General features: G+C 45.9%; 1 protein-coding gene across 2 annotated transcripts in view; it reads right to left on the reverse strand.

Annotated features, from left to right (window-relative positions):
* Window positions 1-18,525, reverse strand: part of TNFRSF11A (TNF receptor superfamily member 11a) — a 60,439-nt gene that overhangs the window by 9,572 nt on the left and 32,342 nt on the right. The window contains exons 5-9 of one of the 2 annotated variants that reach the window (XM_008261434.4): window positions 14,768-14,861; window positions 14,019-14,113; window positions 11,650-11,763; window positions 7,989-8,041; window positions 5,135-5,861 (exon numbers count right to left, since the gene is read on the reverse strand). In XM_008261434.4, coding sequence (XP_008259656.1) covers window positions 5,135-5,861; window positions 7,989-8,041; window positions 11,650-11,763; window positions 14,019-14,113; window positions 14,768-14,861 — 1,083 coding nt within the window. The remainder of the gene's footprint in view (window positions 1-5,134; window positions 5,862-7,988; window positions 8,042-11,649; window positions 11,764-14,018; window positions 14,114-14,767; window positions 14,862-18,525) is intronic. The other variant, XM_051851145.2, reaches the window with a different exon arrangement.

An 18,525-nucleotide genomic window follows, 5' to 3' on the forward strand; every position in this document is an offset into this window, starting at 1 on the left:
AGCAGGCTCCATGGAATCTGTTTTTCTCAAGCAGAAAGCAGCAGCTTAGTTCTCAGAACACAATCCCTGACAGAATTTACATTTTTAAGTGAGGTAACGCACACTTTTCTTCTCAAAAGCTTATTATGTTGTTTCAAATGCACAACCTATGAATATTAAATCATAAGAACTATGCCAAATAATTCCACCAAATTGTCATGTAGATTTTCTTTGGAGAAACAGAACTAAAAATATACAAAAATACACTCAGATAACCCAGACTACATTGGCTTGTTTCGGAATTTTTTAAAAATGTATTTTATATTTAACCCACATGCTTCTCATGTGATTTTTCTTTTTATGGAAATGCAAGCACTTGGAAGAGACTGGGTATATGATGATAAGAGAAGGGAAGCAGTGTTTAGTAGTTCCATTCTGAATCATGCTTGAAAATGAATTAGCTTCACGGCCCAAACCCTTCCAAAATGAGCCCTCTTAGTACAGAATGAAGGAAGACAGGACTGTTCAGCAAAGTGTGTGATGAAAAGGTTTCCCAAATTTTGAAATAATGTACTGACATTTAGTACCAGTGAGTGTGACGTTATCACCAAATTATCACGTTATAAAATATAAATTTTAACTTAAAGTTTCTCCCAGGGGCCGATACTGTGGTGTAGCGGGTAAAGCCGCTGCCTGCAGTGCCAGCAACCCATGTGGGTGCCGGTTCGAGACCCGGCTGCTCTACTTCCGATCCAGTTCTCTGTTATGGCCTGGGAAAGCAGCAGAAGATGGCCCAAGTCCTTGGGCCCCTGCAACCACGTGGGAGACCCAGAAGAAGCTCCTGGCTCCTGGCTTCGGATCAGTGCAGCTCTGGCCGTTGCAGCCATCTGGGGATGGAAGACCTCTCTCTCTCTGCCTCTCTATCTCTTTCTGTGTTACTCTTTCAAGTAAATAAATAAATCTTTATTTAAAAAAAAAAAGGATTCAGGGCCAAAGAACTAATCAATATCTGCCTACATTACTTAGCTAAAATCAAAACAAGTTGGTGGGTGGTATTTATCCTGACAGGAGGGTGAGAAAAGTTAGAAATATAGGATGGGCCATTGTTAGGGGTAGGGAGGGAAGGAGAGGAAAATCTGGATAGGAAAATCTTTGAGTGGAAGTGGCTAGTCAAGAAGTCATTTCAAGAGACAGGACAGAAATGGGGAGTCAGGCAGGTGTCTTCCTCCACCTGTACCCTTGGTTCCCAGGTGGCTGCCTTGGAGAGTCTGTGCCACTGAATGAATCAGCTCACCTTTGCTCTTTTTTTTCCTCCTCTGCCCAGGACAGCAGATAGGACCGGGACATAAATGTGCTCAGGGAGGCCAGCACCAGTCCTTCTACCCTCTGCTTCTCCCCGAGTCCCCTAGAGCAGACCAAAGGAGTGGGAGGCTGAGAGCCAGTTGAGGATGAAGAGGTAATGATGGTTTCTTGTTCATCTATTTATTCCTGCGTAGATTAATTATTGAGCATATAAATGCGCATTCACTTAACATACCATGAGTAGTCACCTTCAGTCAGACATGCTAGAAAGATCAGGGATGACAAGAGTATGAAAATTCTTACCAAGACGTGGGTTGCTGATAAAGGGTGAGAGTATCTGGCTTGGGGAGAAAGTCCCGAAGATTCATTATGAACAAAAGGCCACGGGTTAGACAGGAACAGCCCATAGAAGGCCATCATTCTCAAATTATTGATCCTTTGTGCATTGTACATTTATGAACACTGATCCCTACTTGTTTCCAGGTTTTTCCAAAGTCTCTGTGGCTCAATATACCTTCAAAAAAGGTTTGATTAAAAAAAAAAAAAAAGGCAAATATGTAGCCAGCGTTCATCAAGAACTGTCAGTGAGCCCTGTAAATAAACTCTCTCCAGCTCAGAAGGGGCTGAGTCAAATGAGTGCCTTCGGAGCCAAAACAAGTCATTGATCAAAATAACAATTCTGTTGTGGCACAGTGCTGATTCTCCAAATTCCAGGTGAGGGAGGCCTTGTATCCAAGGTAACCATCAAGTCTCTGGGAGTAGGCATGGTTTAAGATGGAGATTAAGGCATGGCTGTTTAAGATATTGCCCAAAGTATGTGTTCCCCTTTCACTGGCCTTTGTAATTCTCACTATTTTTTTTGAAGACTTATTTTATTTATTTGAAAGGCAGTTACAGAGAGGCAGAGGCAGAGAGAGAGAGAGAGAGAGAGAGAGAGAGGTCTTCCATCTGCTGGTTCACTCCCCAGATGGCTACTCCAGTTGCAGCTGCACTGATCTGAAGCCAGGAGCCTCCTCTGGGTCTCCCACACAGCAGCAGGGGCCCAAAGGACTTGAGCTATCTTCAACTGCTTTCCCAGGCCACAGCAGAGAGCTGGATCAGAAGTGGAGCAGCGGGGACTCAAACTGGTGCCCATATGGGATGCTGGCAAAGCAGGCGGCAGCTTTACTTGCTAAGCCGCAGAGCCGGCCCCCTCACTATTCTTTAAAGGAGTTATAACATTGCCAAAAAAAAAATCCTTCCTTAGCAGGACTGTGTATTATGTTTTTCACAACTGTCTACACTTGTGGAGCTGTTGGAAGACCACCCCTCCTTCTCCTCAAAACGATGCTGGGACAACGGAGACACCCATGCTACTGAGGATGTCCCAGTCACTGCCACTTCTCTAGAAACCGCTTGATTTAGTTGTAAGTTAAACAAAATATCCACCGACCAAAATCCACAAATCCAATAAAAAGCCACCTCTCTCAAATCCTGGGAGTACAGTGGCTTTTAGGAGACCAGCTGGGTTTGGACCCCTCTCTTAATTCTTACCCAAGCTCTATCTTTTTTCATATAACTTACAGAACATCAATTATGACAATTAAAAAAAAAAAAACTGTCAAGAATGTGAGAGCGCTATTTTGACCAGCAACCAGAAGGCTTGTTGGTGTAGAAGTAATTGTGGAAAGAATAGTGCAGGCTCAAAAATCAATCTGGCGCTGCTTCCCCGCAGGCTAGAATGAGTCTGGCCCGTTTGCTGGCTGGGAGCACGAGCAGCCTCTCCGGATGTTTTGCGTGGCTAAGTACCAGACAGGGACAGAAAAGGCAGTGCAAACTTTTCGCAAATTAACACCCCTCAGTTGATGACACACTTTTTATGCCTTTCCTCTGTGCCTAGATGTTTAATGCTGGAGAAATAAAAGATAATGGAAACCAGATGAAGCCACTGTTTTAGCTCTGACAGGAGAGTATAAAGATTTGGCTTAGGATTTCATGACACTAAAATTGTGTGCGTGTATCTCTTTAAATTCTGCCAACACTGTTTTTCCAAGAACCGGTGACTTTTCACATAGTAGTGGCCAACGCCATCTTCCCAGTGTCCCCAGAAGGAAAACTGGTCTCCTGCCAATGCAAAAAGCCTCAGCTTCTGCCAGGCCTACCTCAGCCCTCCCGTTTCCCCAGCTCACGAACCAGGGTTTGGTGTCTCCAGCACCAAGGGGAAGCAAATAAACCACCAGAAAAGATACAAGGCAAACAAATACTAGAGCCTTATATTTAGCCTTAGAAATGCCTTAAAATCTTAAAAAAAAAAAAAAAATCTGGGGCTGGTACCATGGCTCACTTGGTTGGTCCTCCGCCTGTGGCGCTGGCATCCCATATGGGCACTGGGTTCTGTCCCGGTTGCCCCTCTTCCAGGCCAGCTCTCTGCTGTGGCCCGGGAAAGCAGTGGAGGATGGCCCAGGTCCTTGGGCCCTGTACCCGCATGGGAGACCAGGAGAAACACCTGGCTTCGGATCGGCGTAGCTCCAGCCATGGCAGCTATTTAGGGGGTGAACCCACAGAAGGAAGACCTTTCTCTCTGTCTCTCTCTCTCTCTCTCTCTCTCTCTCACTAACTCTGTCAAATAAATAAAAAATAAAATAAAATTTAAAAAAAAATCGGAGGTCTTCTGAAGAAAAACTGTACCAGTTCTTTGACAAAAAAATCTCAAAATGTATGTCTTCTTTCAGTGTGAATGAGAATCACTATTATAGAGTTCATTCATCAGTGGGGCTGCGCAGTTGCAGTAAAATCACAAAGCCTGGGCAACATTAAAGCACCACTGCTCTGTTAAAGCCAGGGCCCGCATGACCGTGAGACAAAACAGACTCCGCGGATCAGCACAGCTCCCGCTACTGCAGTCCCATAAAATAATTCGGAGACCTGTAACTAGCCCCACTTGCAGTCTAAATAAAGAGGGAGGAAAGAAAAGCCAGCTCCAGACAGGGGTAGCCTGCGAATGGAATTTTTTAAGTTGGAGGATTCTGTGAAGCCCCTTAGTGTCTATCCGTACACTGACATTTCTGGAGACGGAGTCTGTAGCTTCCGGAAGAGCTGCAGAGATCCCCGAGCCGTCCTGCAGCAAATACGTCCCAGAGCCAGAGGAAGCCCTGTCAGCCGCACAGCCCTGTGTGACTGTACAATAAAGCAGATGGTGTTTCAGCCTCATGAAAAAAGTTATATCATAATTGGTGGGTTGCTCCCGCTCAAACAGTGTTGCAGTGATAAATCTCTGTAACGATGTTGAATTGTAAAATTACCCTGCTGGTTCCATAAATATATTATACGTGGTGGTTATAAAAGGGGCTTCTCATTAAAGCATTAAGGGACGGTTTTACTGCATCATTAATTTGGCATAGAAGCAACATGGTGCTTGCACTAAATATTAATTAATTAAGGTTTAACCAGGCAATGTTGTTTGTCCTCCTGAAATTCGAAGAGCTTTCCTGGGGAGATTTAAGAGGCCTATGTTGCTTTAAAAACAAACACCAGGAGTCTGAGGAAACGCCTTGCGCTGCAAGCCCTGAGGTCAAGGTCAAGTTTGTCTTTTGAGGGTCGATCCTGGGGCTTAAGATCTAAGTCTACGCTGAGAAGCCCGAATGCAGAAGGCTGCAGGGCACACACGCCAGCACAAACCGCCCCACGGTCGCCCACGTGGCAGGGAACGCGCCACAGCCCAACGTGGAGCGCCCGGAAGCCCCAGCCTCTAAACGGCCCACAATACCAGCTCCCAAATCCAGCGCCAAGAGCAAGCCTTCCGCTCGGAGGTGGGCAACCGGAAGTCACAAGAGCAGGCCTTCCGCTCGGAGGTGGGCGACCGGAAGTCACTTACCGGAAGCAGGGGGCTGGTCGCTAGGGGAGCTTCCGGACGCAGCGCCTCCCCGAGTGGAGCCCGGAAGCCGCACGTCAGCCCAGTCCTCGGGCTGCTCGGCGCTGTTCGCCCTGGCAGCTCCTTCTTCGGCCGGAAGGCCCATGCCGTAGGCGCACTGGGGCAAGGGTCCGTGTTTCGGGGAGTCCGTGAGGGGTTCACGGTCCTCCCCAGGGGGGCTTGCGCAGGCTTGGCAGCCGTGGGCCAAGCTGGAGCAAGCGCCCCCCTCCACCTCTGTTTGCAAGTACTTTTCGGAGGTCAGGGGCGTCCAGTCGGCCCCGCCTGGGGGCTCGGGCAGGTGACAGCTGTCGGAATCCAGCGCGCTCTCGGTCCCCGTGAAGCACTGGCTCAGACTGTCATTCTCCCCCACCTCCAGGGGCTCCGGGAAGGGCGGCGAGGCTGTGCCTCCGGGCCGAGCGAGGGGCAAGGGCCTGTCCACGTACTCGTCCTCCGTGGGGATCTGCCGGAAGGAGTCCCCTTCACCGTCCAGCTCGCTGACCAAGGACAGCGTGGGAGCACGCGCGCCCTGTGTGCAGGGCCCGCTTCCCGCGCAGGCAGCCGCGCCGTCCGGGTAGCACATGTCTTCTGGAAACGTCTTCTCCTCTACGGTCAGCAGCAGGACTCCTTCACACGCCTCGCGCGGAGCGGCGGCCAACGTGTGCGTGCTGATGCAGCCGTCGCCGGAGGCCTCCTGCGGATTGAAGAGCCGCAGACAGACGCGTTAACACCCAGAGTGATTAGAACCTGTTCGGCCGCACACTGCGGAAAATGGTGTTTATACCAGTGACTTCCCCCATGGCAAGTACTGCCGGAACATTCGCCACGGCTCGCGCTTGTGCTATTTAAAATCACAGAGTGTGGGAGCACCCGAAAACGGAACACAATTAGAAACAGATGAAGCCGACTGCATTGCCCATGAGGAGCGAGCGTATTCACACCCAAGCAAGGGGAAGAGCTAACCCGAGTAACTTTCAGAAATGCGTTTATTTATTTGAGAGGCAGAGAAACACACACAGGGAGAGAGAGGGAGAGAAACAGAGTTCCTCTATGCTAGTTCACGCCTAAATGCCCACAGTGGCTGGGGCTGAAGCTAGGAGCTAGGAATTTATCTGGTTCTCCCATGTGGGTGACAGAGCCCAGTTACTGGAGTCATCACCACGGCCTCCCAGGATCTGCACTGGCAGGAAGCTAGAGTAAGAAACCAGACATGGGGATCAAGGCCAGGCACTCTGATTTGGAATGCGGGTGTCTTAAGCACTAGGTTAGATTAGCCTCCAAATGAAAGCTATTTGAAGAAGAGAGAGAGAAATCTTGCATCCTCTAGTCCACTCCCCAAATGGCCTCAACAGCTGGAGTTAGGCCAGGCTGAAGCCAGGAGCCTGGAACTCCATCTCTTGTGGGTTCAGGGGCCTGAGCACTTGGGCCATCTGCTGCTGCTTTCCCAGATGCATTAGTAGGGAATTGGATTGGAAATGAAACAGCCAGGACTTGAATGGCACCCTGTGGGATGCCAGTGTCACAGGCTCTGGCTTAACCTGCTGCACCACAGTGTTGGCCCCTCCAAATAACTTTTGAACCCAATATTTTGACTATATACCCTCAATCTAAGTATATACAAAATAACAACACAAACCTGACTATAACCAAGTATTGAACTCCATTTAGTAGTTCTGTTTTGCAGATATGATTTAATTATTCTGAAACTACTTTCCTGTATTCCAGAATTGAACAAATGAATAACTATATTGAGAATATTGGGAACCAGTTCCAGCACTGCTGGAGAAGATTCAAATGTGGAACAGAGAAAGATGAAAATGAACACTGTAGTGTTGGGACTGGAAGTAATATCGTGCTTTAAAATTTACATTTTTATACCTAACAAAGGAGCCCTAAAGGACAAAAATGGGATAACTAATGAAATTTTAATATCAGGTATAGACTGGATAACAGTGTGGTACCACTGTTGATTTTCATAAATGTTCTATGGCTAGATACGAGAATGTCTTTATTCTTAGGACATATTTAGGAGTATAGGAATATACTGTGTCCATTGACTGTAAAAATCATTCAAGAAAAAAATGCAAGGGCCATCATTGTGGTGCAGTAGGTTAGGCCACCCCGGCAACAATGGCATCCCATATGAGCCCTGAGGGAATCCCAGCTGCTTCACTTCTGATCCAGCTTCCTGCTAATGCACCTGGGAAAACAGCAGAGATGATGGTCTGAGTGCTTGGCCCTCTGCCATGGAGTTCTGGGCTCTTGGTTTTGGTCTGGACCAGCCCCAGCCATCTTGGTCATTTGGGGAGTGAACCAGCAAATGGAAGATCTCTCTCTGTAATGCCTTTGGAAAAATAAATCTTTAAAAAAATAAAAATATATTGTTAAAAAGAAAAGTATATATTTATATACATAGAATAAATAAAGCAATGTAAATAACTGATAAATCTGACTACAGGGCATACGGAAGTTTGTTCTTACTACTCTTCTATGATTTTGAAGTTTTGTCAAAATAAAAAGTTACCAAATAGCTACAGTGTAAAAGGACATTGCAACTCATTCCTCCTAGGACTCTGCACTGAACAAGAAAGACTGTAGCATGTACACAGAGTGTCAGAGGAAACAAAGAAAACAGGAGCTTAGAGTGAGCAGTGACTTGGGCTTTGAGTTGTTCTGTAGGGATCACCCTGGGACTTGAGGTCTGATCCCTGCGTGTGCAAGTGGCCCCTAGGCAGTGGGGTTCCGTACTTGACCAGTTACAGCAACATGAGCCTAACTGCTGGAAGCACTTAAAAGACACACTAAAGACTTCAAGTTTTACCTTATTTCCGCTTAGGCGGCCACAAGCCTCATTGACCCAGTGCCACAAATTAGCTAGAAAAACAAAGCAAGTATAAGGGTTTCATGTTACTATTTCCAATGTCTTTAACTTTTATTGTGTATTTTTAAGGTACACAGCATGATGTTATATACGTGAATAGCAACACAGTACAGTGAAAAACATTAACACATCGATCATCTCACAGTTACCCAATTTTTAACAAGAGCAGCTAAAATCTACTCATTTAGCAAAAGACCTGAATACCACAAGTATTATTCTCAGCTGTTGTAGCCTATGTATCTGTCACTTTCCATTTTTTGACATCGTCCTGGTCACCTTCCCTCTGCCGCGGTAACCACTGTTTATTCTCTAGCTCTATACATTTGACTTTTCTCTTTGATTTTTTTTTTCAAGATTCCACATATAAATGAGACTGTGATATTTTTCTGTGTCAGGCCTAGGATCATTGCCATGATGTCAGCTCAGTAAGATCTTTAAACACTGTCCACTAGAAGTGTTTCAGTGAGCATCCGTGGGAGTGGAAGCTGTTAAAAAGAGTTCCACTGCTCTAAGGACTAGGAAGGTGTCTTACTCCTGTCAATAACAGAACTTCCCATTCTCCGTAAAGCAACACATGATCTGTTGTGTTCCATCCAATCCTGCTGGGCACATGTGGAGCTGTCAGAGCTACAGCCCTGACTACAGACACCCTCATGTCCTCCCCAAGTTTTCTCTGACCACGAGAGACGAAGTGAGGTATCGCAGGGGGACAAAGATGCTGTGCCTAGGAGACTGATTTTCTAGGAAGTTTGCTCAAATGTATGTAAATTTAAGGGAATGCCACAAAGTGTGAGTTTCAGCAGGCCCCAAATTTTTCTACTGTACTTGTTGCGTCTCAGAAAAAAGAAGATTGTTCTGTGGCATATACAAAGTGCACCTCCTTTGCTCATATAAAATGGAAGTAATGAAATCTAAAAAGTCAAATCTATGAATTTTTTTAAAAAATTTATGAGTTGATATTATGCAAAGATGAAAATGTACTTCATCTCTACTGAATATTTAACATGGTATTCACTATAAAGACTGAAATTAGGAGCTGTCAGTTCTCTATGGAAAGCTAATCACAGTTCATAATAACAGCTAATGATATCCCACAGCGACAGCACTGAGTTGGGCTAGGCATGGTGCTAAGCAGTCCAAACACATAATCTTGTTTATGCCAGAGATCCTATGATGTGACCCTGCACCATTTACTTAACCACTCAGAGCACCAGCTTCCTTACCATAAAATGGGGAAATACCAGTGCCTACCTCATTTACTTAGTGTCTGCAAATACATACAGTCCAGCTGTCACAAAGTGAAAATTCAGTGTATGTGAACGATATGTCATTGCTATCATCATATGTTATTACTATCATCATCTCTTGCTTTGTTTCTATAATTTTGAAATCGTATATATATGTATATATACATAAACAATTACCCTACATAAAAGGACAGTTGCAGATCTTTACTGGAAGGAATCAGTACCTGCCATCACTAAAACATAAGACTTGGTCACCAAGATGACAATTATTATAGCTACCATGATCATTTCTTGCCCTGGACAGCTGCAAATGCCTTCCCAAGTGGTATACACATGTCCATTCTCACCACTCCCCCAAAATGGTCCCCAGCGGTAAAGCCAGTCAGCTGTCTTTACTTCCTTCTGTCAAGGAGAAGGAGCACACGGCTTAATGAGGCCCGCAGGACTCTACCACGTGGCAGTGTCCTCTCCAGTTTCATAGCCCTTTCATGCCTGCCTTTCTGATCCAGCTGCAGGAACCTCTTAAAATCTCCCCAACTCGCCAGCTCCCTGCACCTTGAGATCTCTCCGTAGGACAGGCTTGCATTCTTGTTGAGTGGCCTTGGACCAGTCAAGTCCAGAGTGTCTTTCTGATTCCAGCTCACCTGTTTCCTATACTGGGAAGCCCTTGTTGACCCCAGACTGGGCAGACCCTGTGTAAGCAGCTACCCGATGCTTGGCCCCCTCCCTCCCTGTACCAACTAAGATGCTTCCTGAGGGTCCCAGCTATGACTGTACTACTTAGTATTGAGACCCCAGTGCCAGTCCAGTCCTTGGTGGCCAATAAACATGTGTGAAATGAATGGATGAAGAGAAAGCTTCAGTACTTGGTAGGCACATTGTTTTCCTCGATATGAGATATGGCGGCAAAATATTAGACATACAACTAAAGAGCAAAACATCAGGAAAGTCTGATCACATGTGTCTGGCAGCACATGTGATCCTCACCACCTGACATGCATCATCCAAATTCCCAGTTATGACATTGTTAGGGAAGTGAATATTAAAATATCCGACAATGGGGAACATTGGGCATTGCGGCACAGTAGGTTAAGCTACCACTTGCAATGCCAGCATCCCATATCAAGATTTGAGTCCTGGTTGCTCCTCTTCCAATCAGCTCCCTGCTAATGTGCCTGGGAAAGCAATGGGAGATGGCTCAAATAGTTGAGTCCTTGCCATACACAGTGGAGACCAGGATGGAGTTTCTGGCTCCTGACTTCCGCTTGGCCAAGGCCTGAACATTGTGGCCAGTTGGAGAGTGAATGAGTGGTTGAAAAAAATGTGTTTCTCTTCCTCTCTCTCCTTCTCTCTTTCTCACCCGCTCTTTCAAATAAATAAATAGTTTTTTAAAAAATACTCAATGATGAAGAGAATCTTTAAAAAATGATCCCTGTCCAAACATTGCTTTCTACTGAACACTGGCATCTTCAATCACCAACTCAACTCTTTAATTTTCTGGTTCCCCAGTGCTGCGTTAGGCAATGCAACGTGAACAGAAGTAGCAGGGTACACGGGGTTGCAGGAGCTCCATGGGTGCGATGTGGGAGAACTGACCAAATCCCAGCAAAGCAGAGGTGGACAAAAACAACCAGCAAGCAACTGCAAGGGGAATAGAGTGGCGAAACAACCAGTGCTCCAAAAGGAAATGACCCAATTATTAAAGGATTAAAAAAATCTAGAAAACCTAATGAAGCTCTGACTCCTTTCATAAAAATTACACTTTTTCAGCTTTGTAGTATAAAATTCAAATGTGATATGATGCTTAAAAGTACTATCAAACAATATTTTGTGGAAAAATTATTCCCAAGAAAGAATACTTAATTATCCATCCTAAGCATCTACACTTTAGTGAATATAACATCATTTCAGATTCACATTCCACAGTAACATTCCAATCATAACTTCCCCTACCATTTATCTGAACATTTTTGTCCCTATTTTATGCAAGTCTATCAAAAGTGGATGTATAAACCCCATATTTATATGTGTGTGTGTATATATATATATATATATATCATGCTGCAAAATCTATTTAACTTAAATACAGAGCCCACAAGTTACCAATTTCCTGAATGCTCAAATATTCTTATTTGCTTATATCTAATGTTGCCTTTTTTGTTTGTTTTTGCTGCAGAGCAACGAAGGAGAGGTGAAGGGTCATTTCACCTCCGTGCAGGCCTGACCACAGCAAGGCATTGACTTAAGATCATCAGATGCCAGCACGATCTACTCATCCTCCACAGCACTCACCGGACACGGATCTGGGTAACTCCCCGAGGATTAATTCTCAAACACCGCAACAGACACAGTACCTGTTAGTGCCTTCCCTTGTTTCCTATAGTAAACTACAAAGATGACAGCAGCAACTATCGCCACGGATATGAAGAGAAGCAGGATAATTAGACTGGGCAAGTAAACCTCAGGTTCTGTATTGGGAGAAAAGGAGAAACGTGGCATTAAAGATCATTTAATTTTACTAACTTCAAAAAACAAAACCCTCTAAGTCCAACCCCAGAATCAAGGTTGTGGTCTGGAATATCAGAAGTAGGACTTCCCCTGCTTCTCGGGAGCACCCACATTCTGCCTGCGCTCAAATTCTTACGGGTGGAAGGTGCCACGGGGCTCAGCCCCGCTCAGGGAGCTCTGGCGAGGCCAGTGGAGGACCGTGATTATGTCCCCGCCTTAGGGCAACTCTGCTCCTGTCCACCACGCCATCCACACTCGGGTTTGCTGACCTCAGGGTCTCCAGGCGATGGCCCCACAGGCAGTAGGGAGCCCTTAGTACGTCTCTTCCCACACACCAACACAGCACCAGGGTTCCCGCGGCCAGGAGAGAACTACAGTCACTCAGTGGAGAATTTCTGCTGTTGCATCTACAACGTGGGGGGGACCCCACCATTGTCTTCCTCTCTCCCTGATCACTTCATTGCTATGATCTTTATATCACAAACTCTTGGTTTACTTGGCTTGGATTCCTGGATGCCCACCTTTCCTGTCTTTATCTCTTTTTAAAAATAACTTTAGGGGAAGCCAGCACTGTGGCGTAGCGGGTAAAGCTGTCACCTGCAGCACCAGCATCCCATATGGGCACCGGTTAGAGTCCTGGCTGCCCCACTTCTGATCCAGCCCCCTGCTAATGTGCCTGGGAAAGTAGCAGAAAATGGCCCAAGTGCTTGGGCCCCTTCACCCATGTGGGAGACCTGGGAAAAAGCTCTGGGCTCCTAGTTTCAGATTGGCTCACCTCTGGCCATTGTGGCCATTTGGGGAATAAGCTAGCGGATGGAAGATCTCTCTGTTTCTGTCTCTCTTATTAACTTTGCCTTTCAAATAAATAAATCTTTTGTAAAAGGAGAGAAAGAAAGTTTAAAAAAATAAATAACTTGATGGAGGATGGTGTTGGGAGTGCAGCAGGTTAAATCATTGCTTGTGGCACCTGCATGCCATGTCAGAGTACCAGTTGAAGTCCTGCCTACCAGATACTTTGGTCCTTGTCACCAGGATAGAATTCTTTTTTTTTTTTTTCAAGATTTTTTTTTTGACTGGCAGAGTGGACAGTGAGAGACAGAGAGACAGAGAGAAAGGTCTTCCTTTTCCGTTGGTTCCCCCTCCAATGGCTGCTGCGGCCAGCGCACTGTGCTGATCCGAAGCCAGGAGCCAGGTGCTTCTCCTGGTCTCCCGTGCGGGTGCAGGGCCCAAGCACTTGGGCCATCCTCCACTGCCTTCCCGGGCCACAGCAGAGAGCTGGACTGGAAGAGGAGCAACCGGGACAGAATGCAGTGCCCCAACCGGGACTAGAACCCAGTGTGTCGGCGCTGCAGCCTAGTGAGCCGCAGCGCCGGCCCAGGATAGAATTCTTGATGTCTGACTCTGGTCTGGTCCAGGCCTGGCTGTTGCTGCCATTTGGGGTTGAACCAGCAGATGAAAGCACTCCTGCTAGCATGCTCTTGCTCGCTCGCTCTCTCCCTCTGCCTCTCCCTGTATTTATTGCTCTGCCTTTCAAATAAGCAAATAAATCTTTTAAAAAATAACCTTATTTTCCCCAAGCTATTTTTTATATTATCTTCCAGACAGATCTTAAAACCGCTCTGATTGTGTAACTCCATGCCCAGACTGCTTTAATATCCTCCTGCTGCCCAAAACGTCAAATTTAACGTCAAAGCCGATTAACTCTGGTACTTCAAGGCCCATGTTCTCTTGTCTCCTGAGAAAGGTCTGCTTGTACTGTTGGCGCCCAGCTCCACGCGGACCCACTCACCTGTAGGAGACAGCCTCCACCGTTAACCAACAGCTTTCTGTCCACCTTTAAGATGAATCTGACCTACAAAATGCTCCATAAACTATGGTAACTAGATTCTAACAAGTTCCTATGTCTGGTTGGGGACCAAAACCTCTCTGTAGGCACCCTCACTGCCACCACCAAGATGCCACCACATCAGGGCCTTTTAACTTATGCTTGCAACTCTAGTTTCTTTTTTGGCATACAAATATATTATTAGTTACCCTCCAGGAAATGGAGAAAATTGTTAAGTAAGCCATGTATCTAGAATTAAAATACTGATAAAGAGGAAACGTTGAGCTAACAATGCTGCGCCCTTCTGAGGGACCATGGGATTCAGGAGGGAGCACACGAGCCGGCTTCCCAGGGCCCCTCGACCAACCACCAGGCCCCTCCCAGGCGTACCATTCGGTGGCTTTCTAGATGGCAGAGAGGAACTGCAAACCACATCTGATTTTTCCGTCCCGTGACGTTCTTCTATCTTTCCAAGGATGGTACAGCTGTGGGGGGAAAGTAGTTAAGTGCTGCGGTTTCATGTTCTCGTTTTAAGAGGCAATCGCAGGCTTTGTCCCACTACACTGCCAGCTCCGTCAGACCAGGAACCCACGTCTCTCGAAGGTTTGAATCCCTGGGGCCTCCTACGGGGAGCAGAACATCACCACAAAGACAGACGGACTAATACAGAAAGAACTTCAAGATAGGTCACAGGAAAAATCCTCCAGGTGCTTCCAGCATGCAAACATGCGTATACGGAGGAGGCTTCTACATGCACACAATTGGCACACGCACATCTCTGGATGGATAAACCAGCCAAGCGAGGAAGCTGGAAGACGCAGTGGTACATGGGATGACAATAAACATCATAAATCATTTCCAACTAAATGAGCTTAGGACCAGGAAAAAAAAGAAGCTGCCACTGTAAGCCGTGGTCCATGGAACCAAAAAAGTCATGCAAAGTTCCTGCCCCACGTGAGGCTGCACGGTTGACTTGACTGGTTTACTGTCCCGAGCTGCACTGAAGCCTTTTCCATTTTGACCATGACCTCTAAAGGAAGCCTCACCTAACAGAGCCTGTTTGCTTTCCACCCAGATGAGACGGTGGCAGCTGAGCTGCTGAAAATCAACAAACGCTGAGCTCCTTGGTGGTCACTTACTTGGTCCAGGGTTTGCATCTGTCCATGGCAGAAAAGGTGTCTGAGAAGTAGCCGGCTTGGCAAGGCTTACACACCGTGTCCTTGTTGAGCTGCACTGTCGAAAAACAAACGGACAAAAACAAGGCACACAAAACAAACAAGGACACTTAGAGATCGGCCAGGGTGGCGTTCCAAGGGACCAGAGGCGAGGAGCTGCCCCGTCTGCCTATTGTCTCCCGGTCCCTGTCCTCGCCGCCAGTGCCTATTTGCCTCAGCTCCCACAGGCCTGGCCGCATAAGCCGGTGCTGACACCAGAGCTGTGTTCGGAAAGGCCACTTGCTCAGTCAGCCACCACTGCTGGCATCTGATTCCAGATCCAGGCTGGCTCTGGTCCTGCCCTTCTGTTGAGAGTTGAGAGCCACTGAGTGGGGAACACACACCATTTCTGAGTAGGGAGCCTGTGTGCTCTCTGCCGTTTTAACCAGACACTGCCTGCTCTCCCCTTTGTGGCTCATAGCAGCCTTGATCTGCACGGAATGGCAGCTCTGCTACTGCTTGTAAGGAAAATTTGCCATCCTGACTCCTTCCAGTCAGCTTAACTCATCAGCCCAGGTACTAGAATGTCAAGTTTTTCCAATTAAAAAAAACAGGGGGAGGCATTTTGGCACAATGTGTGGGGCAGCTGCTTGGGATAGCCACATCCCGTCTCAGAGTGCGGGTTTGAGTTCTGGCAGCTTGGCTGCAGGTGCACCTGAGAGGCCGCCAAAGATGGCCCAAGAGCTTGGATTCCTGCCACCACACTGGAGACCCAGATGGAGTTCCTGGCTCCTGACTTTGATTTAGCCAAGCCCTGGCTGTTGTAGGCATTTGGGGAGTGCACCGGAGGATGAAAGATCTCTATCTCTCTATATCACTCTGCCTTTCAAATAAATAAATCTTACAAAAATAAAAAACCACAGGTCTCTTGCTCTTACACCAAGGGTGGTTCCAAACTTTTTCTAAAAGGGCCTTAGAGTAAACAGCATGGGCTTTGTGAGGCCTTAAAGTCTTTGCTGCAACTACTCATAGCACAAACATAGTCACAGACAATATGTTAAAAAAAAAAAGTGACTATGTTCCAATAAAACTTTATTTATAAACTATATGTTATAGGATGGATTTAACCCTCGCCTTAATTCACAGTACTTGAAACAGGAGTTTATCCTCATCAGTAAGCCTCACTCAACTCTCATCACCCTCAGTACTGCATCATCAAAATAAGAAAAATCTCAGACTTCCTATGTCTGTCACCTATCCTTCGATCAACATGGGGCGACCCTTCGGTAACTGCAATGAAGAACGCTGGCCACTGTGTGGTATCATAGTCAGGCCACAAATAATCCTTGAAATTAGTGGTGCTTCTGTGATTTATTTTCATAAACACTAAAATAAGGAATAAAATTTTTCCCTTCTGAATTCGGATAGGCAAACTCTTGATTTCTTCAACTTGGCTTAGTAAGTAGACTACCTGCTCTTTGATCTAGCAATTTGATTTGCCTTGAAACTATTAAGGAAAGTCCAGTTAATATCCAAGAACTTACATTAATTCAAAGGCTTTTCAATAGACAGACACAGTCTAGAAGATTGTGAACAGCTCTCAGAAGCCAGAGACTCCGGCCGGCCTTCAAAGGTTTAAGGGCGTAACTCCCCACAGCCTTGACTTTGCCAGAAGCATCCTGCGATCTTGCGTTCCCTTCTTGTTCTCACAAGCACACTTTTCCTACTTTACAAAAGATGGATCACTTCTTACCCACCCCAAATCCTGCTATGGTGCCAAGCCTTGGAGATGCCAGAGTGACGTATTAGTGATGGCAAAGCTCCTGCCTCCAGAGCATGCGATGGAGTCTTGTCTTTCCCTATCTCCTAAGGGCAAATGTGGGGCAATAGAAATGGGGTACTTGGGACCATGCTGAGTTGTTCTGAATTCAAAGATACTGCAACATGGGGCAGGCATGAGATTTTTCACTCATCAACCTCATTGCTTCTGTCCTCCACCTCTTGTTAAAAAATGCATCGTTCAAAGGTACAAGGCAGGGGCTGGCGCTGTGGTGCAGTGGGTTAATGCCCTGGCCTGAAGCGCCAGCAACCCATATGGGTGCCGGTTCGAGACCTGGCTGCTTCTCTTCCAATCCAGCTCTCTGCTATGGCCTGGGAAAGCAGTAGAAGATGACCCAAGCGCTTGGGCCCCTGCACCCAAGTGGGAGACCGGGAAGAAGCTCCTGGCTCCTGGCTTTGAATTGGCGCAGCTCCGGCCATTGCAGGGTGAACCAGCAGATGGAAGACCTCTCTCTCTCTCTGCCTCTCCTCTCTCTGTGTAAATCTGACTTTCAAATAAATTAATAAATCTTAAAAAAAACCCACAAAGGTACAAGGCAAGGAAAGATCTACCAGGAACCCTGCAGGCAGCAGCACCCCATTGCATGCAGATGACAAACTTGCAGGAAGGCACTGTGCCTTGTCTGTCAGTCACAATCCAGAGGGAACTGGCTGTGACTGAGAGACTTTAATAATCAAAAAGCCAAGCTGCACTCTGTCCAGGTTAAAGCATGTCTGCTTCAGCCCATACATTCGGTAACAAGGACTCCCTGTACTGGATAGACTCTGTGAGAGATTCTTCCGTCTCCCAACCCTGTCCAAGTGTTTCAGGTTAAAACAAGTTTGCCTCTAAGTGAGAGATTAACACCCACAATCACTTACTATGTCTCCAAAAAACTACTTTGTTATACTTTCTGGAAGTCAGGAAAGCAAAACTCTAAGAAATACTTTTGCAAATCAAAAAAGGATTTCTGTTTCTTCACTTTCAACAAAATTTAAAAATGCAATTGGATATTAAAGATAACTTCGTATGTCATATCACTTATGACCTTGGGCACAAAACTTGGGCACAGATGGTGCTAAAAAGAATTGAGGGACTGAAGTTTTTCCTTAACCATTTAGTTATTTATGTGAATCAATTTCTCAGCACTTATCTATGTAACAGCAAGAAGTATAAGTAAATTTATGTTGAATCCTGTCACATCTTAGCAGTACATAATATTCAGCAATGAAAATGTGAATTGGAAAAACCTCCCACTCATTATGCAGTTCAAATGCTTTTATTTTTATGATTATAATATAGCAAAATATAACATTCATTTTTGACCACTGTGTAATAATAAATATAGTAACAATTCTGTAGAAATATTTTTAACCCTGAGAAACTTGAGTCACAGGGAATTTTTTAAACTTGAAATTTCAAATAAATGTACATTTTTTATATAAAAGAATAATAAAAGGTGATTAGGAGAAGCCCTCCAAACATAAAAATATAGGGGCTGGCATTGTGGTACAGTGGGTTAAGCTGCCACCAGCTAAGCCAGCATCCATTAGTCCCGGCTGCTCTGCTTTGGTCCAACTCCCTGCTAATGCCCTTGGGAAAGCAGCATAAGATGGCCCAAGCAGTTGGGCCCCTGCCAGTAACGTGGGAGACCCAGGTGGAGTTCTGGGTTCCTGGCTTTGGCCTGGTCCAGTCCCAGCCTTTGCAGCCATTTGGGGAGTGAACCAGCAGATGGAACATTTCTCTCTCTCTCCCTTTCTCACTGTCACTCTACATTCCATATATATATATATATGTATATATATTTGAAATATATATAATATGGATAAAATTCCATGGTGGAGGTGGAATGGACACAAGTCAAAGCACAGAAAGAAACTATGTAAAATCTGTTGCAGTTAAATGTGATTAGAGCAATTTTTAA

Source organism: Oryctolagus cuniculus, chromosome 10 (assembly GCF_964237555.1).
Source record: "Oryctolagus cuniculus chromosome 10, mOryCun1.1, whole genome shotgun sequence".
Lineage (NCBI taxonomy): Eukaryota > Metazoa > Chordata > Mammalia > Lagomorpha > Leporidae > Oryctolagus > Oryctolagus cuniculus.